This window comes from Anguilla rostrata, chromosome 9 (genome assembly GCF_018555375.3).
Source record: "Anguilla rostrata isolate EN2019 chromosome 9, ASM1855537v3, whole genome shotgun sequence".
NCBI lineage: Eukaryota > Metazoa > Chordata > Actinopteri > Anguilliformes > Anguillidae > Anguilla > Anguilla rostrata.
In genome coordinates, this window is record NC_057941.1 from 14,877,078 (window position 1) to 14,903,324 (window position 26,247).

General features: G+C 38.7%; 1 protein-coding gene across 3 annotated transcripts in view; it reads left to right on the forward strand.

Moving 5' to 3' along the window:
* The window catches only part of tnmd (tenomodulin), a 73,741-nt gene that overhangs the window by 13,698 nt on the left and 33,796 nt on the right, over positions 1–26,247 (forward strand). For all 3 annotated transcript variants that reach the window (XM_064350546.1, XM_064350548.1, XM_064350547.1), the window contains one exon: positions 3,071–3,205. In XM_064350546.1, the coding sequence (XP_064206616.1) occupies positions 3,071–3,205 (135 nt within the window). The remainder of the gene's footprint in view (positions 1–3,070; positions 3,206–26,247) is intronic.

Below are 26,247 nucleotides of genomic sequence, written 5' to 3' on the forward strand. Positions count from 1 at the left end.
TGTGGGAGATGCAGGCTAAAATGTTTTTTTCTATATTTTTACAGTTTCTGTTGAGCACTATTTGCAGACCTGTAGAGTTATACATCAGTGTTGCAGTGCTACCATAATTTTGGTCTATTTGTATTTATTTATGAGGCGCAAAAATCGGTGCCTGTGTTGTGTAGGGAGGGGCTTGTTAGGGCTGGCTAAAAAGTGAGAAAAAGCAATATAACAACATGCCCCTCCCTACAGAGAATAGTAATTCCTAGAGATCCCTCAACTCCCTCTATAATTCATTGCCGGGGAAACAGCATGCAATATTTAAGCCATAAACTGTCTGTATATTTTCACTGGAAGTCACCTACACTCTTCTGCAGAATTCAAATTCCATGCTGAGTGAAGTTTGTTCCTCATTCAAGTTTCCATCCCTAAACCAGTCCTAGAATGAATGTGCCTGGAGTTGCATTTTTCCAGACCTGGATAAAAATCTCAAACTGTTTTTCTCCCTATATTCTCTCTTTGCCTCATTAATCTTTCCAGGGCCTAGAATTGTGCCAAGGCATCCGCCACCATCCCCCATGCTCACACACGCACACACACACACACACACAGACACACACACAAACACATCACTCAGCTGAGCAAGTGAAAAAATCCCTGCATGGCTAAAACTTTTCCAAAGGCTTATACTATGCAATGCATCATTATTATTGTAGAGTACAGCCTTGAGAGTTTTGTACTTCGCACAGCCATTATTTGTACAAGTACTGCCAGTCACCTGCAGTTGTGCAGATGAGGACAAAGGCTAAGAAGCTGATGTTGTCTGGACAACCTTTGTGTGGGTTCAAAGTCAGGGTGAACAAGAGGCTGAAAAATCTCAAGGCTATAGACATTCTAGCCATATCCACCTTGCACTTATTTCAATTTTATTGGTTTAACTGTTCCTTCTTAGATAAATAATGTGTGAATGCCTAATAAGTTTGACCTCACTGATGGTCCTTTGCATGTTGTATGAATCGTTTTCTGCAATTGTGCTTTGTGCAATATCTATCATTTTAAATGTCTATTAAATGTACAGTCAAGTTTCCATCTTGACAACAATAGGTTTCTATTTCCCTTTGGGAATGAAAAGTGATTGACTGACAGAGAAATCTTGTTTCTAAACAGAAGTCCTGGAGCATCCATCCTGCACATCATTACCAGAAAGAAAATGTTCATTAGTGCCTTTCTTCACATGTACTTTCCAAACCCTTATTTTCACAGGATGAACTGAATATTCTCACTTTATTTCATCTACCTGCGTGGAATGCCTCCTTCAGGAAGATCTTGAAGGATCTAAACCATGCTCCACTTCATGCTCTTATACATCTTCTCAGTGTCATCCTCTGAGACCCCCACACACTTTTCCCCTGCTTTGAACTTTGTGTGGCTGGTGCCTCTGCTGTCAGTGCAATATTGTGTCAGATTACCAAGCTGTTGCCAATCTTGCCAGTTATCAATTGTATTGCATGTCTGTGTCTGCATTATAATGGATGCTGGTGAAAATAATAAATTGAATATGTGTACAATATATAATAGTGGTTTGTTTTGTCATGCTCATGATAATCAAGTACTAGCATGCTAAGGAATGCAGGTAGAATTCTGTGGAATGTTAAGCAAAAGTACGGCAAGCTTGCTTTGAGCCACCCAAAGTGTGCTCTATAATTTTTTCCTATGACACATGAGATGTATATGCAATGAGCAAATTGTAGTGCTACTCATATTAGCTCAGTTCAATTTTTCTGTTATCACTCTATTTCATGTTTCATTTAATCCTTCCATCTACAAACCGTCATACCTCAATGGCAGATTAATCCATCTTGGTGGTGTTCTTCCTTTGAATTAAAAAAAAATGCTATAACCATGGGTTTATAAACGAGATGGAGGTTTTAAAAAATTGTCACACTATAAATTATACTATACTGATAACTTAACCTCAATGTGCATTCATCATGTCACTGAATAAAATGAATAAAAGGTCATAAACTATTGCTTTTTTTAGTTTAGCAATATGGGAAAACACACTCCACAATCCATCAAAGCAGCCTTAGAATGATGCTCTGCTGATGGCTCAATAGACATCAATAATACGTGTCACAAGATCATATGAGGCAGGAAAAACTTAATCATGTGACCATGGTTTATGAATCACCTATGCTAACCTGACCCAAGATTGTTGTTTTAATATGTAAGCATAATATGTATGTTAATACAAAATTTCTCCTTCAGTTAAATTAAAAATAATCAATCCTCGGTGTATGCAGAAATAGCATTCCTAATAGCTAGAAAGGCATGACTGATCTAGAAAACAAGCTAGGCAAATGTACTTCTCATCAAACAAAACAAAACCTTTCCTTGTTAAATCCAGAATAAATACTACTGTTAATCAGTAATACTCTATTGCAGCCATTTTGTTAATGTCTTCATGCTGTCATTGTGTTCTGTATATAGTTTTTTCCCTGATGTTTACAGGGTTATATATCTACAAAATGCTCAGCAAGGCATGTTGTTTGTGTAATACAGTGCAGGTATTATAAGGTGACTCGTTACTGAAATTAATGCATATCTGTTGCCATTCTTGTATTCCATTTAATTTGTTTCCCCTTTATGGATCATTAATTGAGAAACTATTAAGCAAGATAAATTTAGGAATTAGATCCAGAAAGTCATAACAAAGCTGTATTAACCAATTATTCCTGCAGTGTCAGTGGAAGGTTACTACTGTACTTCATTCTAGTTATTACACAAGGTAAAGAAGGAGAGATCAATCTCATGTGATGCACATCAGATCAATTTACCTACTTAATGCATGCATGAAATTCAACTTTGAAAAAATGTTCAATATGTATTAAATTGCTAATATTAATCACTTACGGCCCACTACATTAAGTTCCTACAGGGCCTAGAGGAACTAATGTCAGAATTGGTTGAGGCCTTGAGTCCATACACTGCAGTAACATCAAGGAAAGTAAAATAGCTAAATTTCTCAAAAGGGGTCTGCTTATGAAGATTAGTAGCTAAGTGCCCTGTGTTTCCTTGCTTCTTCTGGAAGGTTGAAGTTGGGACGGAGAAAAAGAACAGGTACCGGGGCTACCAGCTGGGAGCGACCGTATTGAGCCTGCTCCTCCTGTCACTGACCCTCTGTGTGTTCAGCATGAAGCAGTTCTGGTCTACCACCCCCGGACGGGTAAGATATATTTCACTCATCCGTTATTTCCACTGTGATGAGATTTTAAAAAATGAGATTAATCTCTGATCCGAAGAAATCGCAACCACCCACACAAGATAAAACAGACCAAATAGCTACCAAATTCAACTTTGTTCCTAGGGCTGCTGATATCCAGGTCATGCATGGTTATGCAGAATAGAAACACATAAAGCTTGCTGTACCTCATGAAGGCTATCCATATGTGGCATTTATCAGGATTTCATTTCAAATTCATGATTACATTGCAGATTCAAATGGACAATTTAGTAAAAGTGTCTGCAGTTAGCAAATGTAGTATTTTAATGAAAAGGCTCAATTGCATGTGACACACACACAAGGAAGGAGTGGAAACATTTGCTAAATATTCTAAAGTGTCAGGTATATTCACAGACTGACATATATAAAGATGCAGTAGGCAATGTTCTGAACAGTCGCAGTGAACATTTTTCACTATCATATCGTCCATTGGCCCTGCACGCAGAGAAAGAGACACCCGCCCACCCCGGACATCTCACGTGCATCCACGTTTCTAGCTATGACTCCTCAGCCAGCAGGATTTTAGGATTACGGACTGGCATAGCTACACTAAAAATGTCAGCTTCAAAAGTCCAGGTAAATCAACTGAATTATTTTTGCTGTTGCAGTTGAACAATAACACAATAAAACATTTTCTATTTAGTCAGCTGGCCCAGTAGCTAATGAAGGGATGGTTTTGCCAAATTCAGTCTAAAGTTAGCTATCAACTTGATGGGTTGCGATAGCTAACAATAGCAAAATATATTATACATGTAAATTGTTGAACAAGGCTACGTCTACCCCAGACTAAAAGTTACCCAATACATCTTGCACCAATTCTGTGCTCTGCTGGTCATTTTAGCTTTCTGGACATTTGGACTGTTTTGACAGCAACATTCACAAATAGCTGAAAGTGCAAGGTAAATCTTAGTGTTGATTGGCTATGAATTGAACCAACCCATCTCTTTGATTGGTTCACGTTGTACCCCTTTATTCTGAAAGCAAGAGCTCGGGGTGCATCCCTGATTTTACAATGCAGAATTTGAGGGTATAAACACAGTGTATGGTGCTGGATTTCTCTCACAGTAAGCCCGTTCTGTGATTGCTACCAATTCAGCATGACTGTTCCCTGATGTCTTTCTAAAAATAGTTACCTACTGCAGGTTTAACTCATTCCATATAGCTTATTCTTATTATTTTGTCAATTCAAATAAGTAAATATGTGGTGAGTATGGAAACATTATTGCATATCCCGCATAGCACAGGCAGTTCTCAATGAACCAAACCTGCCAGGAGTGAGAACAGTGTCACTCAACCTTTAAGCAAAATATTTTGCCTTGACAGCATGCACATACAATGCAATGCGACTGCTTGGTTAAATAAGCTTAATTAACAGTTGCCAAGCAATTTGGTTTGTGGCGAGGCATCCGCAAGAGTCTCCTGTCTTATTCATTATTAGATCTGTCAGTCCTGTCCTTATTGTATGCATCTAGGCACCAGCTCAGTAAAATTGTTGACACTGTTCCAACCAGTTTCCACTGCCTGTGGACGTGTAATTGCTATTGGCCGTTTTGACACTTGGATTTCATACCAATTTATCAGCTTCACCCGAATTCAAATCATTCTCCCCTAATAATTGGAGCGTCTTCCCGGCTTGGTCATTCATCTCGCGATTTGAGCACCGCTCAAGTGCTGTTTTTCTGCACTTCATTTCGTCAAACCACATTTGGGCATTAAACAAACCGACTCAAGACCAGAGCTGAACTCAATCAATAGTTCCAAATACAAACAGCATTATTAAGTCTGTGTGCTCTCTCCATTTTCTCCCTTCTCGTGAAAGCTGTCTGAATGAGCTCTTCCATCTCTTAGCCTTTGATAAAAGCTCAGAAAAAAAAGACAGAAATTAGAAAATGAATTGATTGGGTCTTTTTGTGAGATAAATTCATTATTTCTCTTGCCCTGGCAGCGTGAAGTGATAAATTACGTTGTTCAATGTGTTTTTGGGCTTGAGCATGAATTGTGTTTTTGGAGCTGTGATTTGTAATATGAAAAGCCAGGATACTGTCCTGTTCTGCCTCATATGACGCATGAATACTTGTGATTGTGCATCAATACATTTGGCAGCATATTTATTTTACTTGCAAATATTCTGCCATCCTGTGATTTAATTAGGCTTGTGACTTGTGTTGCAGGTTCAGATCTGTAGTGAAGCACTGTTGGTGCTTAAACTGCATTTCTAAAGTATTAATTAAATATCTTGCAGTATAATTTTCCTACCATGAAACTCTCACCTCGATCACATATAGGTTTGAATAACACTGTATGTAGTGAAATGGTTGGCACTCTTTGGGTGGAATGGTTGGGATTTTTAAAGTAATAAAACACCTGTAACCATGTGTAGGAAAAGTGTTAGGAAGTACGTTTATTAATAATTGTTTAAAGGGGGACTGCACCCACAAAATATTTTTTCCCCATTATTCTATAAGCCCATCATGAATATGTCCCCCCCAATTTCTTATTTTTTTATCATCAGCTGTTGTCTAGACAGAGCAATTCCAAGTCTCTGAAAGCAATATTCTCCAGCTTTCTGCTGTTATTTCAACACCCACATGCGATGCTCTACAACTTGATTTGTTGGGTGTTACCTGGGGTAGAGAGGGGCAGTGTGGGCATACATATTCAAATTATTTCAGCCATATCAGCAGCGCTGCTCTTTTCACACCTAATTATTATGACCGGGATCTCCGTTCCGAACTGATGGGGACAACCAAGAAAAAACAAGAGAAGGACAGTGTGGTACCATTTGTGTTGGTTGACTGATAGTCTGAAAAGAAGATATTATAACTTAGCTGCTCTAAATTAAGCTGCCTTTAACTAAGCTGTTTAAATTATTTAATGATAGCATAATAACATTAGTTAAAAGTAGCTTAGTTAAAAGCAGCGAAGTTAACATAACGTTACCTAGCTTACGTTGTTTCTTTAGGATGTGATGTGATGTGTAATGTTGCTTGCTATGCAGTTACACGTCACATCACACCCTGAAGAAACGAACATACAAATTGCCGTTTCTGACAAAGCCTCTTACTGCTAATGAAACTAATCAGTAGCCTACTTAACGGTGACAAAATGGCTAATTTACTACAAATATAGATGTGAATTTATCCAGGATCCCAGAGTTTTCCAGCTTTAGCCTCATGTTTAATGGCCTGAATCCACTTTTTCTCCTCATTGGCCTGGTCTTTTTACACAAGAAGACATAAAACTTAAAATTGGGTTGTCATTTGTGCAACCCAACACACAACAACATTTTGGCATTTTTATAATCTCTGTTATCCAGTGACTGCTAATACTAACCCTATGGAGCGCAACAGTTTGTTTTCTCCTATCTTGGGGGTGTGGCCTATTCTTGCCCTGTCTCTATGCTTGCATGTGCGTAGGTGGGGACAGCAGACAGTAGACTATTTGCATTTCCCACCCTTTTTTCTGAAAAAGGCAAAGGGGAAGGAATTGCGGTGGCTCTTGGGTACCCCAGGCTTGACTCACCCTCGAAACTAGCCAGATAACGTGCTTCGCATCATCTGGCTAGTCTAAATATGCAGAAATGGTGGTTCTGCTCTATAGGATGAACAGATTTTTTCAGCATATTAGGGCCAAATAACATGGAAAAATATAAAAAAATACCTTTTAGGTGCAGGTCCCCTTTAACAAATCTGCCATGCCTGCCATAGGTCAGCAAACATGGTGTGAGAACAACCAAATACCAAATACATCATCTTAGTATACACAGTATACACTAGGCTGCTGATATCTCCAGCAACTAAGTGGCATATTTCCCAGATAAAAATAAACACTAGTAATAGTTTATCTTCATTAATACAATAATAATGTTCTATTAATAATACAATACAAAATTGTGGCAACGCATTGCTGCCACACTGAAAAAAGATTTTACACTCAGTATATCGTTATTACAGGAGGCTTTTTTGTTATAACAAGAAACTTATAATGATAAACTTTTCTTGTGAACAGAGAATCATTTCTCATTATAAGGACAAACCAGTATACGGCTTTATGAGAAAAGGACCCCATCATAATGAGAAACTTTCTTATCACATCATGAGAAAACTATCGAAAAGGATATACAGAATTAATTCGCTGAAGGTCAATAATTTGGGAAATGGCTCGTATGCATGGCTTTCCTCTTCCTGAAATAGTCTTATGGTAGGTACCTTCACACCAAGAACAATAACTGTTACGATAACTATAATGATTTTGGCAATAAATTCATATCAAGCAATCAGAATGCATATGTTCCCACTACATTAACTATAAATGCAGCAAAAAATAACTATAACTATAAATGTGGATTGCTCACTTTTTTAATGCAGGCACTATGATAAAGTATCTTCAGGAAATCATAAACCATTCTAAAGTGAAAAATCCTTGTGCCGCATCTTTCACTGGCAGTTGAACATTCCATGACAGACATCCCAGCTTCCTGCATACATTACTCACCTACAGTATGGTATTTTATTCAAACAGTTTGAACGAGAGTTTTTAAGTTGTCCCGCTTGACAGTAGTGATCCTGATTTATAAAATTGCCACAATAAAAGCTACTATCTGGGCATGCATTGGTAGACACCTGGATATGAGGTTCCTTTAATGGACCCAAATTTGCCAATTGTGCTTTTTTGTATAGTTTAGAAGTAAATAAGTACAGTAGTATGAGATCGATGAAATAGTTGTCCTCCATCTTCCGAATGATGCTTCTCAGAACAATACTGACTGTAGAATATTATGGATTGTGGGACAACATCGTAAAGTGTGTACTTGTGAAATTGTGTATGTATGGTTATAGTTGTTGTTACTGTTTATAGTTACAATGCCAGGTGTGAAGGTAGCTTTAGACTAGTGTTGTACATTTTGTGCTTCAAAATATATGGTATATTGGATTTCCGCATATTGGTTACCTTATTCCCTGTAAGCGCTCATGTTGCATGACGTCTGCAGGATGAAATCACATTCATCGCTAGTATTTAGAGTGTTTGCGCACTGGTCTGCATTGCTGGGATCGCTGTTTGATGGTAGCCAGGGCTACATGCCAAATAACAACACACATGCCTTAAACTTAAATGGATATACAGTCGCCAATGCATTGTGTTCCACAACAGTCAATAGAATGTAGGCTGTCAAAGTACAGCGATAGTATATGAGGTGAATTAGTGCTCTGTATATTCACACTTCGGGCACATCGGGATTCTGGAATTACAGTAAGTTGTTATGTTGGTATACTATGACTTTCATGTTATGTTGCTGATTACATATTAATTAGTGTCTCAATGCGAACCACAATGTCAGGTTCATGTTTGTACACGCTAGTGTAGCCTATATGCAACTACTTCTAGGCTATTTGAAACTTGCAACTTATTTTGCGGCTTTAAATGGGCTGACCACATCTAAGATCTGCTATAGGCTATGGGACAATTTGTGAGCTCACAAAATATAGCACTTATGATACAGATATTTCATCAATAATCAACATTGACTTTAATGAAGGAGAAGCAGATAAGCTGCCCCAATTTTCTTCGCGCCTCTTTGTTCTCTACATTCATCCACTCATCTCCACCCCTCTTGCAGGCAGCAGGCAGCCATTTTTCTCCAAGCATTCATGGTTTAAAGATAAATTAAATTAGAGGTTAAACCTGAGATATCAATTTTTCATATTTTTGTGAAATTATAGTTTAAACACTATCCTAATCAAACTTATTCTAATTCATAGTAAGCACTGGGTTAGGGACTATACAAATATAGCACATTCAATAGTTATTGGTCTGCAGGTGTAATGTTATGAGAAAAAAAAATGTGCCAGTATTCTCACAACTGTGTTCCGCAAAAACACAGCATTCGAACGGTCATATCTCCAGGAATATTTTCTCAATCTCATCAAGTGACACCTTGTTTTGTAGCTCTCACTGTCTGCTTTAACTAGAGATACAAATTGTCTTGACAATTTACTGTTAGTTAGACATAGGCTAATTGGATAATTAATGTAATATATTTCATAAAAACTGTCATGTTTGAAATAATAAATGCTTGGATATAAACCATGGTGTTCACTGCATTTCCATTGACATTAAGCATTCATCAGTTGATCTTATCCAGAGCAACTTACACAGCTTATACAGTAAAAATAGTTACAACCCACCATCAATGGGAGAGCAAGAAAGCGGTCCGTTCTTTCAAGTAGTTAGTTCTCCGATCACGACCATAATGTACACAGTCAATCAATAACATCCTATGAGTAGAAGTTTATGTGCATTTTATTCTTCTTAAAACATTCACTTTATTATTCTTTGTATTGTGTTGTAGTGATCTTAAACAAAAATATACAGAAGCCTTTCTGTTTTTTTTATAATTATTTTATTAAAGTCAAAATATTTAAAACGAAAAAACATCTAATTAATCAAAAACACACACAGCAAACATGCACATGAGTGTTATTACGTGAAAGGTATCAAGTAGACAACAAGCACAGATATCATTACTATATTATGTAAAGTTACTATGTATATTATATTATTTCATGTAAGTGAAAAATGCAGTGCGGTACATGTATTTAATTTGCGTTGAAAAAGTCTGTTATGAACTGACACGTTGATACAGTAAGTTTTGTCATAATATGGTTGGCATGCATTAAAAATTTTATCTATGTTGATGTACGTTTCTGTAATATTAACACTGACAATTTCGAAACCATTTGTACAATCAGAGTATGTACTAGAATACACAAGTTAGACCATGTCAGAGTAGCCTTAAAGAGAGAAAATCAATTGGGAAGAATGACAGTGGTCAGTCATTGCAGTTGCAGGTTCCCAGAGGCGGTTGCTTGGACAATTATTTTTTACATACAATCCATTTATAAAGCTGAATATTTGCTAACACAAGCAGGTTAAGTACCTTGTTCAAGGGTACAACCGCAGCACTCTACTGGGGAATCAAACATGCAACCACATAAATTGCAAGCCCAGTTCACTAATCATAAGCCACCGCAGCCACCCTCAGCAACTCACAATGAGTAGTTCAGCTGCTCCCCAGAAAGGTGCTTTGCTCTCTGGGATTTCATAGGGTTGGATGGCTTTAGGTCTTTGTGCTTTGTCCTTGCTAAACATTGTATCACAGAGAGCAGACATCTTTTTTAACTTTAATAAAGTGTGATCAGAGCCATGTGGTGCCTAATTTTCTGTGATATCTGTCAGTGGACTGTAAAAATGATGAGTTACCTATGCGCTTTAGGGCTTACTGAGGCTTTCAGTCTACTTATAATTGGGAGTTTAAGGCATGTTCTCTGGGTTCTTACTGTAATCAAAATAGATTCAAATGTTCCGCGGTCTGGTGGTCACTCAAAGAAAAAGAACGGTTTAATGGAAGAAATATTGAAAAAAATGTCTCACATTTGATGTCAGGAGGAGGCTTTTACGAGCACTTTGTGGTAAAGGGTGGAAAAAGGTGAGTGGGCTCCAATATTGTGACTTGTGTGTGCAATAAGACCACTGTTGCTGTTGTTTTCACAGAACATTTAACATAATTTTCTGCTTAGTGTATTCATCCTCTCTGGAAATATTTATCCTTTCACCTCCATTTTAAACTCCTGAATTACAATATTAAGCTCTTGGCTTGTTGCCCAGTTTTGAATGATTGACCTTCCTAGCAAATTAAAGTCAATGCTTCAAGATTGTTCGTGGAAGTCTGCCCCCCTCCCCCCCCACTGCGGTGACAAGATCTTGCAGAGTGGTCCCCAGTATCCCACTTTGCATAAACCTCAACCGAAAGGTAATTTGTTCAGTGAATTGTATTTCAATATGACATGGTTGCCAACTGGGACCTTCTTTTAATTACTTGCAAACATATAGCGTTACAGACGCTTGGGGACGATTTAGAGTTTGCCATCATTTATCTCTTTGGCATGTGTCAAATTGCCTGTAAAAGGTTGGTACCCACCTCCTCCTGGCTCAAAGTACCTTTTTTTTGCTTGCTACAATCATAGTCTTAACAAGGGGGAATTCTGTTTTTTTGCTTCTATCATTGTTCTGATTTCTCACAATCTAGTGTATGGCTTAATATATACATGTTTGAGCAGCTGTGTCTATGTGGGTGTCTGTCTAAAACCAGGTTTTGCCAGAAAAATACATTTTTCTCCACAGTATGTGTGTGTATCTTGAGGCTTAGTAGCAGATAAATCAGTCATTCATCTGCTGTAAGATTTGTTGGAGGATGTTATTTCCACTTTTTCCTCCATCTCTGTGAAGACTGAGTCTTACTAGTTCCCAGCTAGTTGTCCCCAGAAACCAGTTCAAAGCACCTGACTTGCTTGTTCAGAATAAAGCAGATAGCTCCAGTTTTTATGCAGTCCCAGGTTTTATGTAGCTAATCATTTATAATAGCTCATGATCCATGCAATGCAATAATTTCCATTGTGTAGCTGTTTTTACAAATGGGCTCTTATACTTAAGGACATTAGTTAACTTAACTAAACTGTTCAGTTCGGTGAACATTATCTAATGAATTTCCCGAAGTGGTTAGGACAGCAGAATCATTGCCTATTTTCCGACCCACAACTGAATCTTGGTTCCCCTAGCACTCCCATTGCTTTGTATTAATTCAGGTTATGATATATTTATGGATTTTTATGTTTTTTGTCTTTTCCTTCTTTGGGCTTTTTATGGATGTTGCCCATATGTATTTAGAGTTTGCATTTTTTGGGTCTTGGTTAGCATAGTTAGTTTGTTCTAGTGATGTAGTGATGCTGCATATTTCCTCACTGGTCTGGGAATGTTAAAGTTGTTTGGGTTTAGCACTATTGTTCCTATTAATCAGGGGAATGCACTTATGTTCCTTTTACTCTATGTTGTATTGCTCTAGATGAGTGTCTGCTAAATTAATGTAATGTCAACCCGCTTTTTTATTAACTATAATGATAACTGACTTTTTCTATGTTATTTTTAAATGCATTGTTTGCAGACCATACTTAAATGATGGTATTTTCAGTGTATGGGATTTTCTTGGCAGTTTTCCAAATTATCAGGGTGGATACAAAATTATGTGCAGTTTTATGGCACTGCTTTGGTTTTTGTGGCCAAAAACATCATTGTGTTCTTATCAGATTCCTTGAGCTTATACTTTTGGACCAGTATGTGTTCCAGTCACATTTTTGGCGGCATGTTTCATCTTGATCTGAAGCAGTTACTCAGTGCCAACGTGAATCATCTTTTTAAAATCCTTTCTAAATGTCAGTCTATTGTTAGTTAAGGCTCCCAAACACAAAACGAATTGCATTCTGGGGGCAGAGCACAGGTGTGCTGCAATGTGATTTTAGAAGTTAGATTCTTGAAGTTAGTGCTCCACAGATCAGCAATCCACCTGTTGCGTGATGCCAAATTCAGGCATTTTCTTTCAATTCAGTCCCTACATTTATTCACTAAATTAATTGTAGATTATTTGAGTGGCATAGTCAGGAATTAGAATCCCCCCCCCCCGACTATGCTACTCAAATAATCTAAAATTAATTTAGGGGGTTTGAAATACCAATTTATGAAACATTCAATTGTTGACTGTTAATAATCATCTGCGAGCATTTGTATTTGCAGGGGCTCTCCTGTTTCTTTTCAATCAAATTGAACATGTTTCTCCGCATAACTCTGGCATTTCAGGGGGGTTCACCAAACCCCAGCCCCCCCACACCCACCCCCCAGCCATATCTCTAGTATATATTTAATAAAATGTTGAATACTTGTGTTCTAGAGGTTTATGGTCGAGTGCCCATGATGGCGGTCCTGAGACAGTTCAATTAATGATTGTGATCTCTGGCACTTCTTAATCAGCTCTGAGAGTAATCAGTCATGACATGCTTCATTATTGAGTTACAGATGTGCTCTCTAGTTTATCATTGGTATGCATGAAAATGCATCGCAGACAGAGACTGCCACTGTGGGTTGAATAGAAATGTTTATATATTTCATATTATCTTTACACTTGGATATGAATACAGATGATCCCTGCTGACATTTCCTTGCTTAATATCCACCCAATTTTATGTGGTCTTTTATATTAACACCACTGGTCATAGGGTTCTATGGTAAATCGACTGTGATTTCAATAACCCAGCTCTCCTAATGTCCCAAAATACTGCCTGCCTGTGGTGGAGATGTTAACAGCACTAATCTGTAGCAAGATGTGAATGTAATAACGACTTATTGTAGAGATAAACTGTATAAAGAGTAGTTTAGCTTAGAGGATAAACAAAATGCAATCTCTTCTGTTTTTAAGCAAACTCTTGGTAATAATAAAAATGAATGAAGATTGTTTGAATGAAGCCCTATCATGTAATCAAACAGCTAGTTCCTCATCCCCATGGGGAGCCATCGTTGTCTGTACATAATCACCCCCGATTTTACATTGCAAGCCTGTTCATTAAGTTTAAGCTCTGTTTACACTTCTGTTGGTCGGCTGAAACAAAACTCTCAGCATTCTCCCAGGCTTAGTTTCTCGGCCTGCCACGGAGAAAACAACTAGAAAAAAATAAGCAGTTTATAAGGGATCTTGGATGGACTCTGTTTGCCTTACAAATCTGGTGCAGAGTCGCATTGCAAGGCAGTGGGGTCCTGCCACCACGGTCGTGTCCTCTCAACTGCAAAATGAAAACGCCGCAAGATATTGTGGGTGAACTCATCCTGTCAGGAGGAAGAGTTTCGCCAGCACAGAAGAGGAAAGGAAATTAACATGTTTTCATTGATATCCTACTTCTCAACCCCAGTGCCTTTGGTCCACAAATTTCTGTGTGAGAAATCAATGGACTAGACCGTCAGTGCCCGGGCTGGCAAACCGCCTTTGAGCACTGCTGCCAAGCTCCTCTTGTTTCTTTTTGCTTCTGGACAGTGTGCAAGGCACAGCAGAGCTGTGAGCTGGGTACTTTGACTACATGTTTTTCAGTTTCAACATTTCCTCAGGCACAGAAAATATACAATTGTCTGTGACTTTGTTGGCAACAACTTGTCTAAATCTTCTCCCTTTGGGTAAATTGTGAGCAATGTTTGTTACAGGATGAATACTGTAGGCCCATAGAGTAAGCCACTTTTATTCCTTTCTCTGGATTTGTTTTAGTTGTCAAGTTTTCACTCAACACTTAAATAACAAATATTGTCACAATGCACTACTCAAGAATCCCACAAGGTCAGGAACTGTTTTTGTACGTGATGGTTGTTACTCACAACTCCATCAATGTATAAATAAACTCTCGTTACTATGGAGAACAAATGTCAAGTGTACGCTAGCTTTTTAAAACTAATCCGCTTACATTAGCGGCAATTGTCCAGTCTAGGGTGGCAACGCGTAGTGTAGTATATTTCAGGAACTGGGCTTGTAACTGAAAGGTGGGCACTGGCATTGTGTCCTTAACCTGAATTACTTCAGCAAAATATACAGCTGTATAAATGGATTAAATATATGTATGTCCGAACAACAACTAAACCTTTTAAAATGGCCACAGACTCAATACCAATTCAGTATAATTTGAATGCCACAGCATTCCTAACCATTGTTACTGACCATGTGTTTCTCTTTATGGCCACAGTCTGCCCTCTTTTAAATGGATACCTCCTGCAGGATAATGCACCATGTCTCAAGCTGGTTCCCCAAGCATGCCAGTGACTACAGTTTACTCCAATTGCCTGCACAGTCCCCAGATCTCAATCCTATAGAGCATCTTTGGGATGAGGTTGAATGGGAGGTTCACAGCATGATAGTGTGGCCGCAAAATGTGTAGGAACTGTAGGATGCCATCAAGTTGCCATAGACCAAAATTGGTGAAATGTTTCTAGCACCTTGTTGAATCTATGTCACAAGGAATTCAGGTCGTTCTGGAGGCTAAATGGGTCCTATAAGGTACTAGATAGGTGTACCTAATGAAACCATGCACATTATTATTGGAGGTGTCTCTATGGCATAAGTAGCATACCCCCAAAGTAGGTGCAAATATAATATTTGGAAACTGACTCAAGGATGACCTCATTTACCAGTTTTTAAACAAAACATCGCCTCTGAGGTTTTTTGAACATGGAAATCATGTGTGCCGTTGGTTTTTTATTTTTAATAGTGTTCATTTGATCTCAGGTGGTTTTGTGGCCAATTAACTTTCATCCTGTGCTGTGCTTTACAAAAAAAAGCATGTGGTCAAAAACCACGTGTTCCAAAAACCATTAAAGTAATAACTATAAAAATAATCCAGTTATAAGATGAGAGTGGAAAAAGGTAACCTATGCTCTTTCAAGCCGCATGTAATGTTTGCATATATGTGAAAATTGTAGTTCATATTTTAAAAAGGTGATAATGTGAAGATAATGTGAAGACAAATTACTCAATGTGTCCTATTTTCTTTTCACATGTGGAAATTTTAATTTGCATGTGAATATTTTAATTCACATGTTAAAAGGTTAAATTCTCATGTGAAGTTGTGATTTTCACGTGTGATTTTTTTCTATAAGGGTATTGGCCAAGAAAATGTCATATTTCATATTTTTGTCATGTTTTTATTTCAAATAATAGCTGGTGTTCATTCCTTTCAAAAGTCTGCAGATGTGTCTTGTCATTCCCACAGTCAGGTTTTCAGTCATAACCATCTTATTTTTGTATTCTAAAGATACTAGAGCCTCAAGATTTTCAAAAGAGTCAGAATAGACAGCTTGTGAACTGAGAACCTGACACCTTTGATCTTTACATCTCAGAAATAAAAGATGCAAACAACACTGCAGTTAGAATAATTTGATTTCTTACCGTAAAAATCCCCATGGGCTTACTTGTGAATGTATTCCAGATGCATTGACAAGTTGGAAAAATATGACCCATTTGACATTTTTTAAAATGGGTTCAAAACAGGGATGCTGTTGGTAGATATGTGCATATACACATTTGTTGTTTGGTACAGTGGATGTAAAGAAGACGCATAGATGCCTTGCTTCAATGCGGAAAAAAGAAAACATGTACAATGACAGCAGCCCCTTTTGGATGTGGATTATTTCATCCCTTTCTAACTAAGTTCGTTGTACTTTCCATGAATTGTTTTATTTTGTATGTGTCAGTCAGATATTCCTTGCATTTTACACATTTTACGCATATTGTCTTGTATTTTCACGGTGTAAGGGTGGCAGTTTCAGTGATTACAATTTTCCTCATCCAGAAAGAACATGTCTCTAAACGCTATATAACTTTATTTTGTACTGTTCTGGAATGGAGGTTCTGTGAGTGGTTTTACAGAAAATGCTAATGTTTTTGGGATTAAACATTCTTTTTTTTCTGCCATTTTTCTCCCAGTGTGAATCACGGTCCTGGTCAATGTACTGTCCTCTGTTGGTCTGGGGAGGGTGTAGACTACCACATGCCTCCTCCGATACATGTGGAGTCGCCAGCCGCTTCTTTTTTCACCTCACTGGGAGAGCATAACGCGTGCAGAGGTTCGCGCTATCTCCCCCAGATCCCCTCCCTGCTAAACAGGTGCCCCAACCAGTAGGAGTCGAGCCGGAAGTACCGCCGGGGATTGAACCCGGGTCTCTGCGGTGGTAGGCGAGTGCTTATATACTAAACATTCTTTCAGGTATAAATGTGTTTAAGAAACAGAAAAGGGTTAAAAGGGTTTATGAATCCTTATAAATGTACAATACTCTGGACCTTTCTGTATAAATGACATATTTACTTAATTAGTTTTGTATTTGCTAATAATGAGTAATACATTGACAGCATATTACAGAGTACCTAAAGTAGTTTTCATTAATTTTTCAGTTTTGGTGGATTTGGCGTCATCTGTGGTGGTTGGTGGTCATAAAAGTTAGTTTCAAATGGAACGCCAAATACCAGAGTGCCATTTGAAACTAAGCTATTAGGAGTACATTGAGCACTTATTTTTCTTATAAGGTAATCCAACAGTAACATATTTTGGAGTAAGAAGAGTGCCCAGAGACACTCACTCTTTTGCATTCAGCATGCATGTTCCATTGGAATTGTAACACCTGACACCACCAGCGGAAAATAGCAGGGGGAATTTCAGAATGGAAACACATTGGATAGATATTTCTGTGAATATGCCAGTGTGAAAAGTAATCACATATGGCATTTTTTATATGAAAAAAAGGATTGTCACTTTAATGTTTATATTAATTTATGACTTCACATGTGGATTGTATGTGTTGTATGTGTGGATAGTATGTGCTGTAAGTAAACTGATATTTGTCGCAAGTAAGTTTTTTGCGTAGTCTATTTATAATTATCACTTGCCCCCGTAAGGCACTGTTGAATTGTTGAAACAATGAACACTTTGTTGTTTATTTCTGGATTCTGGGAATTAGCAATTACATGAAACTGAAAGGTGAGTGTGCCAGCTGGCATTTGATTTGTCAACGCTGATAAATGTTCAGCATTCTATAAATATAAGATTACAAAGACTGAGATTGAGAAGCTGTAGAGAGAAGAGGTATTCTGTGTCTAGCTTGAAGCCCTTGTAAGGACCACACAGTGCAGATACTTTTACGTCCCTGTGCATTCAATGCGTCTGGTTTTTGGAAGATCTCCCTGCAGCTAACACTTTATGGTGTTCACTGGGGCTCTCATCCCCACAGGCTGGCCATTATGATAATGAAAGGAGAGAAACACAGGAGGTAGCTATTGCTTGTCTGTACAGTTTGTGTTTTATCATTATTATTCTTGTATAATTTAGCTCAGCTTTTGTCCAGCATTTTTCAGCCTCCTCTTATTTATATTTTTACAATGGTATCACTTACCCTCTTAAAGTCTATTGGGACATTCTAATTGACTCATTTGTCCTTGACTTCCATTAATGCTGCTATGTTCTTAGTGTTCAAGGTTCTATTCAATGACCGATGAGTCTTTTACAATTAGTCATGCTTTTCGTAGTTTTGCTTTCTCTTGTTCATATGCTGTTCCAGTGTCGGAAATACATTTCCTGGTGTACACCTAAAGCAGGGGTGGACAGTGAGGGCCGATCCATTTCAGGATTTCACTCCAACTTTTGCCCAAAACTATTTAATTAGCCCCAATCATTTATATTGCCAGATATTTTTTTAGTAAAATCATGAACTGTAGCTGCAGACTGTCCATGTATCTGTGGTGAGAATGTTTTTGTGGTCTGAAATTGGAGTGAACCAGTGCTGGTGTATAGAGCTGTGGGGTTGGAACAAAAACCAGGGCACACATCGGCCCTCCAGGACTGGAGTTGAGCACCCCTGAAAGGCATACTATGCTGGATTCTTTATTTTAAAATATTATAAAATATCTATGCTAAGGTATGTCTATGATGCACTGGCAATCTCAGTCTTTACAGACTTTAACCAAATTTGTGCACCTTTTATCTGTATTTGTTATTCTAAAATGTGTTCAGGACATTTCTGGGCATGGCACTCTTCTGTGTGGGGAGGGGTGGCGTGGCTACAGAGCCTGCGGTTTGGGATCAGATTGCCACAAAGTTGCTAGTATGCTGCAATGGCAGATACTAAGGGGCCTAGAGACAATGAAGTAAATAAGACAAGCCGACAGGGCTTGTTCAAAAACTAGAGTGGAATGGAATTACTTTTCTTCGGTGGCATCGGCTGACGTTCACCAAGGAGATGAAAAGCGACGCGGACGTGGCTTGTTTTCTGTTGGACCTGTAAGTAACGTTACTTTTAGCTAGTTACCTTACAAAGCCCCCCCCCATGGAAACTGCTGTTACTGTTTATAGTTGCAACATAGCTAGCTCAGTAATCTACATATATTTCAATCAGAGCAAATGAATTTGATACAGCGTGCATGCTATCTAGCTAACAATACATGTAACCAATTTCACTAACAAAGCTAGCAAAGTTGCTAACAACTTTGAAACGGATAACTTGAAAAAGTAATTCACTTTACAAGTGTATTAGCTAGCTATGATTGACCTATGGCCTGCCTATAATACCTATTCCACACGTGATTCTGTGTTTATATCCCAATTCTAGCTAAATGTCCAGGGGGGTATTTCAGGAAGCAGGATTACTGAGTCAGTTGGATAACTGGGCAGAATAAAATCCAGAACAGCTCTTATTCAGTCCATGTTCCAGATTTGGGAGGGCTCTGAGTTTTACTCAGTGCAGTTATCCCGCTAACTCAGTAATCCTGCTTCATGAAACATGGCCTAGAATAGCTAAATACCAAACGAAGAAAAGCACAAAATAGCCGCACCGGTACTACGGAGTAGCTACCATACAATGTTCCTACGTGCTAAGGGCTGCACTCAGTGTAAAGATCGTTACAACACTGCATAATTACTGTTACCATCTAAATGGAAACGTTCATGTTGCTAAAAATGCTATTTTCAATATCTCCAACCACCTCACCTCTTTGCTTGACATTTTGCTTGTAGTACTCAAGGGTGTGTCCTCAACAGAGGTGTGGGTGGGGTTGAGACCTAAGGAGGTGTGAGTGGGGTTTACAAACACAGAGTCTACAAGGGCCACACAATCCTACATAATATACCATTAAGATGGTGGCTAAACATTTGAGATGTACCGTACCATACCATACACGGTGGCATGGAGACATAACTCCTGGAGGACCGTTTGTTTTTACGTATGAAGAAGCTCCCACCTTTTCCTTCTTGCCAGAAGTCTGTGGTCTTTTTTTTTTGACATGTGATGAAACCATACCTTTCAGCTGCACCTCTTTTGCAGTTTTGTCTTTATCCAATAATAAATACAGGTTTCCAGATATGCATCAGTTTCTCAAACAGTTCTGTTCCAACTGATTTACCTCCTGAACTCCCTTCCCCATCCCCTCTTTCCTTCCACAAGAATATCTGGTGCAGCTGAATCTCCAGATTCTTCAGAAAGCAATAAAGAATAAAAGATGTCTCCACGTAGGAAATAGAAATGCATTACTCAAAACCCATTCAGGAGGCAAAATCATTTAAGCTTAATTAAGAAACAATGACACATGAGTAATATCTAATATATTTACCTAATTTCTTGCAGTTTTAAACATGTACCTTTGTCGTTTAACATTTCTTTTGGCCTTATCATCCTAATTGATTTATTTACCTATTTTGTATTGTTTTTAGAATGAAAGTCCATGTTAATTTCTTTCCATTTCTGTTAATGCATGTCTAGGTGTCCCCACTGTGAAAACATTGTCTCTGCTAAATCGCACAGAAGACCAAGCTGTGTCAGACTTCAAAGTGCTAGGCCAGCTCCTGTACTTGACTAATTTTGCATAGACTTTTAAAATGAATGTGGTGGTAGTGCAGTATAATGGTAAGGGAAGTACAGTGGTAGCATTGAGGTTGCAGCTTGATTCCACCGTGGGATGTAGCTGTTGTACCCATGAGCCAGCTGTGTTACCTGAATCGCTTCTGTGAATATCCAGCTGAATATGTAAGGAATCTTATGCTGCTGTAAAAAATAACTTCTGAGTTAATGTAAGAGTTGCTCTGGATAAGAGCGCCTGCCGAAAAAGCACCTTGTTGAGACCTGTAAAAAAAACCCAATATTTTTTTTATCTGATGCTGGGCACTAAGCCTCTGGCCTTGGGTTACATCTGCAGAAGAGGAAGATCCCTTCTTCACATGCACTATCCATTGATCATGATACCTGTCTTCCTCACAGCAAAAACCCAGAGAACTTCATTTTAGCAAAAGACGAAGTCACACATTCACTGCATCCTGAATGTAGTTATTTATTATCTTTGTCACTTGAAATAAAGAAGGCTTACACCAAGAAAGCAAAAAATAGTTTTGAACATCACTTTTTCTTCATTTGAACATACTAGTGCCTATACAGCTTTAAACCCACGCAGCAAAATGCCCGGTGTTAATTCAACACTTAATAGATAACACACATCTTAGAGTGGGACCAAATGTTGTCTGTTAAGACTTATATGTTAAGAGTTCCATTTGAGCTAGTGGGTTTTCTCCTGTGACAGGGCACTGCCTTCTGAATGGATGATTTAATAACAATTTAGGAGGTAACTACCAATACCTTTCATTTGAGCTTGTGTAAATTGGTAAACCCTGCTTATTGCAATTAACCGAAGAGGATCCATAACACAAAACAGTCATTTATAAATAACTGATAAAAGGCATACATATGTTAAGTCTATATTTTCAAACACATTTATTCTGATGAGTTCACTGTCCAACTCTAAATCAGTGTATTCATACCTGGCTCACAACATAGACTTTAATAGTAAGATTAATTTTGGATCTGCACAGATATTATTGAAATTGCAATCTGAGAACTGGCCTAAAATCTGCATTTGTTTTCATTGGCTGTTGTTTTATCCAGTTATTTTGTTATAACACAAAAAGACATAACTAAACCTTTTAATTGTGTTGAGATCTCCAGTGTATCACAGTTTCTTAGAAAATTGAAGAACAACCAGAAAGCAGTTAGAAAGTCCTTATATTTTAACTACCCTTGTACCTTTGGCATGGTGACCATAAAAAATTATATAAAATTATATAACTGATCTTTTGTAGCCCTTTTTAATGCTAAGGGACTATCCTTTTTAAAAGGTCACCATTAATTAAATTCTCTCAGCTTTGTGTAGGTGTAGTGATTCATTTCACTGAAAATAGCCAAAAGGCAAGTCTAACTTTATGGAGCCATTGTGCTAAAATGAAATTCCTGTACGGTATTGTGAGAAGGCAAAGATGTACATTCTAGCTTTGGGTGTTTTTTAAATGTTCTTCAAGCTATATGTCATTTTCGTTAAATTGGTTTGGGAAAGTGTATTGGTTCGGTAAATTTGTTTTTATGTTAGACAACATTGCACATGCAGTGCCCTCCAAAATGTTTGGGACAAAGATAGTTTTTCTTGATTTTGCATTAAAGGGTATTTTTTATACATTTTGTTTCAGAGAGGGCACTGTATAATGCTAATTTATGCTGAAAGTCTGATGTACAGGGTAGGGAATTACTTCATTTTAGGGAAACCCCAACTGTAAATATTGTAAAATCAATTTGGGAAAACAAACATGTTTAGCAATATCATTCACACAAATTTTTATGACAAACATCAAGTGAAACTGACAACACACAACCTCTAAACCTCTGTGCCCTAAATAGAAACCCTTCTCTCAAAAATTTCCAGAATAGACATCATTTGAAAAGCCTTTGTCAAACAAGTATTTGGCTGATTGTGACCTAATTGTGGTTTATTTTCAGAGAAAATGTAGGGATAGAATGCTGTTTGTAGAATGCAGTAAGTGAGCCAGGTTTAGACCTACCAATAAAACTCCCACCCAAGCCATGCAAGATGGAGCTGTTGACATTCTGCTGTTTTATATAATTCCCAGGACCTCAGTATCTACTGCACATTTGCAGATGTATCTCATGCAGTGCAGCTCATGTTCTCAATGGAAGACAGCAAAAGCATAATTCAAATGCTGCATGTCTTAATTAGATGAAAATGGAACATTAAATCAGGAACAATAAATAGCCAATGCATGTCGTAACCCAGGTGCCCTAAAGAATATACATTTATTTTCAATTAATCCATTTTAATCTAGATATTTCATTTTGTATAATTACTTTCAGAGTCACCCGTTTCATCCTTTTTATAGTGCAGTATACGCAAATTGAAGTGTCCAAATGGCATGGCATTTCCACTTAAAGCTCATACGAGTGTCATTTTTTTGTCATTTTCAATAAATTAAGTCTTTGCAACGACTTACAAAGTAATTTCAAACAACGTAGTCATTTGAACTACGTAGTAAGTCAAAGTTGCTAATTTAACTGTTGTTCTTATACAGTTCTTTGGTTGTTACGTAAACACAATAATCTCTGGGAACGAAAACAACATGCAAGTATGCTTTGATGTGTTCTTGATATTCTGGGTTCTGTCAAGTACATAAGTACACATCAGAGGATTTTAGTATGTACTATGGTATGGTTTACTATGGTTTAGTATGTATTATGGTTTAACCAATATTTATTTTAAGTGTAAGCCCAGTGAAATGTCATGGAGATATCTGAAACTATGTAAACGACATTAGTCATGCTCAGTAAATACAATTTAAGGAAAGGGGTCAGTCTGCTTCCTGAACACCTTAAGCTGTGGGGGGCAGTTCAAGTTAACAACACAGGGGAGAGTAACTGCTCTCTCAGCTCTGTCTGCAAGAGAAACAATATCAACCACTGTGACCGAATGGGTTGTCGGGATCGTCACTGTTTGGCTATGCCACAGTTCCAAGGGGCAAATGCAAGTCTGTTTCCTGCTTTGCTCGTGCAGCCCACGGGGACCGGCGTAGAGGTCATGGCTTTGAACCTGAACAGAGCGCACTCTCCGTGTCGGTAGCCTGTGGCTCAGCTGGGTCTTGCATGCTTATGCCAATGACACCCCCGGTGTGCCATTGTCCTTGGGCCGCTCTCGGGTCGCTCTTTCGGTGAGAGCCGGCCGCATGCGTCTGCTTGTTAACCACAGTTCCTTGTGGTGACATCCTTCCCACGGGCAATGAAAACAGATTAGTGAAATATCACTGCCATCCCTTCTGGAGAGCCTCACATGCCCACTCATTATTCCTGTCCTTGTGTCGACAGGCTGATGTACCACAAACAGCACAAAAGGCAATTAAGAGGCTGTAAACATCGTACCTGTCTCTGTGGCTATGTCTGCCTGGTCCACCTTATATTGTGTCACTGAAGCAATAAAACCTTCTGAAACCACTCTAATCTAAACTGTAATGAGCAATGTTCTCAGCTCTCAGCAAAATCACAGAAAGGTTACCATGCTTACAGTTAAGAAGGAAAAGTTGTGAGTACACATATGGAGAGCAACTGATAGAAGTAATACTATAGATAAAATACTACTCCTGTGCTGTGTCATACATTTTGCTTTCTTCACAAACTGTTCCCATAATCCAAAAACAAGAAAACAAAATTGTGGCAACAACAACAATTGTTCGAGACAGACTCATTCTGCTAACGTGCTGGCTTTCAGCATTACCTACTCTGGTTAGCAACAAGCAGAATATTTTTCCCCAAATTGCTCTCCTTTCTCACGTCTTAACCCAGGTGGCCATGTGACACGAGGATACAGCCATTTTCAGGGCAGAAAATTACTGTCGCGTGTCTTTCCTTTTATTTTTAACCTTTCATTTGGGGCTTGTTGTTACAGCGCCCTGAAATCAATTACAGGAGGGACTAGTGGAGTTCAGAAGGGCTTCAGGAAGCATTTTCCTGATAAGGTTTTTGTTCTCTCTATCAAACGTGTTCCATTGTGCACCAAACTGGCTCCCAAGGGAGATGAGTGGTTAGTGATTGCAGATGTAGGAGGAGGGAAAGATGATAGAAATCAGTTTTCTGGGGGGTCAATATAACAACTTGTGTCACTGAACTGCACTGAAGTGCTTCAGTTTTGCACCGCAGATCTGCCACCACCTTCACCTACCTATAAAGGGAGAAGGGCTTCAGACAACAATGCAGCCGAGACCCTAGATCTGGCCAACGGCAGCTCGCTGAACGCCAGGGACTCGGATCGCCGACCGGAGCTACCTCATTCTCTGTCTCTCTCGAACGCGGCTCTATTACAGACGCTGCAGCTCGTATTGGCATGATTTATTGCCTCGGAGAGCACGAGTCCTTTAAAATGGCTGTGATTAGTCATACATGCTTTGGAGCTGAAAAGGGGACTGCGGAGCTCATGAAAATTAAGTGCAGCTGCAGATGGTAGGCGGCGACAGCAAGGTGGTCAAACGCAAGTGAGCAACAGAGTCCCGCCCGGGGGGGGAACAGGGAGGGAAAAATGGGTCATTAAAAACATCTTGAGGAGAAGGGAAAATGGAATATGAAGCAAACTGGAGAAGTGCAAAAACCTACCAGAGTACTCCTGGGGACAGACTGAGGCACTTAAATCAATGTCAGATAGGCCTAGCTTTTCATTTAATATCATGGTGCCTGAAATGGTGCACTGTTTTATTATAATATTTAATTTTTACTTATAACATTCGGGTACATGCTTCTTTTTGTCTCCTACTGTTATATAAAGTGAAGTTATTGAGGAGGCAATAGCAGTCTCTGCGGATGCACTGCTTTCAATGTGCTGTGATGCCTCAAAGCTTGGAAGGGGTGGATTGCAATGTGTTGCTCAAATTAAAAAAGAAGCTTCTGTGCTACTTCAGTTCTAGGGAGAAAGCAGAAATGATAACTACCCCCCAAAGTACCATAGCTAAATTCTGTAATATTTACCAGATGTGGGACCAGGTGTGAGTTGTGACCAAGGTTTATGCTTTTGCACGGCCATATACAGATTGCGTTTTGATGGGCCGGTAAAGCGGAGGGGACTATTGAGCGCACGCCAACAAAGTGCAACATTTTGTGACCGCAACTCAGAGATCACTGGAAATGGCTGTCTTGGTGGCACTGGAGCCGGTCTGAGAAGCTGTACTGCCATGTGCTTCTTCCTGCTCCCCCTTGTCATTCTTGATGTGTGAGAAGATTAAACATTTCCATCCCTCTCAGGTCACTCGCTCAGTACTCCCATACACACAGAAAGTAAATGGGGCATGCCTTCCAGTTTCTTTTGCACACACGATTGATGCGGACACAATTAGCTCCTTCCCATCCTTCAAGCTCCCTTCAGAGCTCTGTTTCTGGGGCTGCTGTTCAATGTCCCTCCCAGTCAAAGCAAACACCTTTGAGTGACCTTGAGGAGCATAGATTGGAGGTCAAGTTTAAATCAGTGCACTCCAGTTGAGCACTTTGTCCATCCATGAGATTTTTCTTAATTTAGCAGTTGTGGAGAAAATGTAATTTATGTGAGCTCAAATCTGAATTTTTTTATGCCAGTGTTCAGTTAAATGCATTTGCACTTACCATTAAGTCCAGTTGTATTTAAGTACACTGATGGCGTTCCAAGCTGAAAGTACTTTATTTCATTTTGCACAGGTTTATTTACTGCACAATTTACAACCTTTTATATAATTTGTCATTAAAGC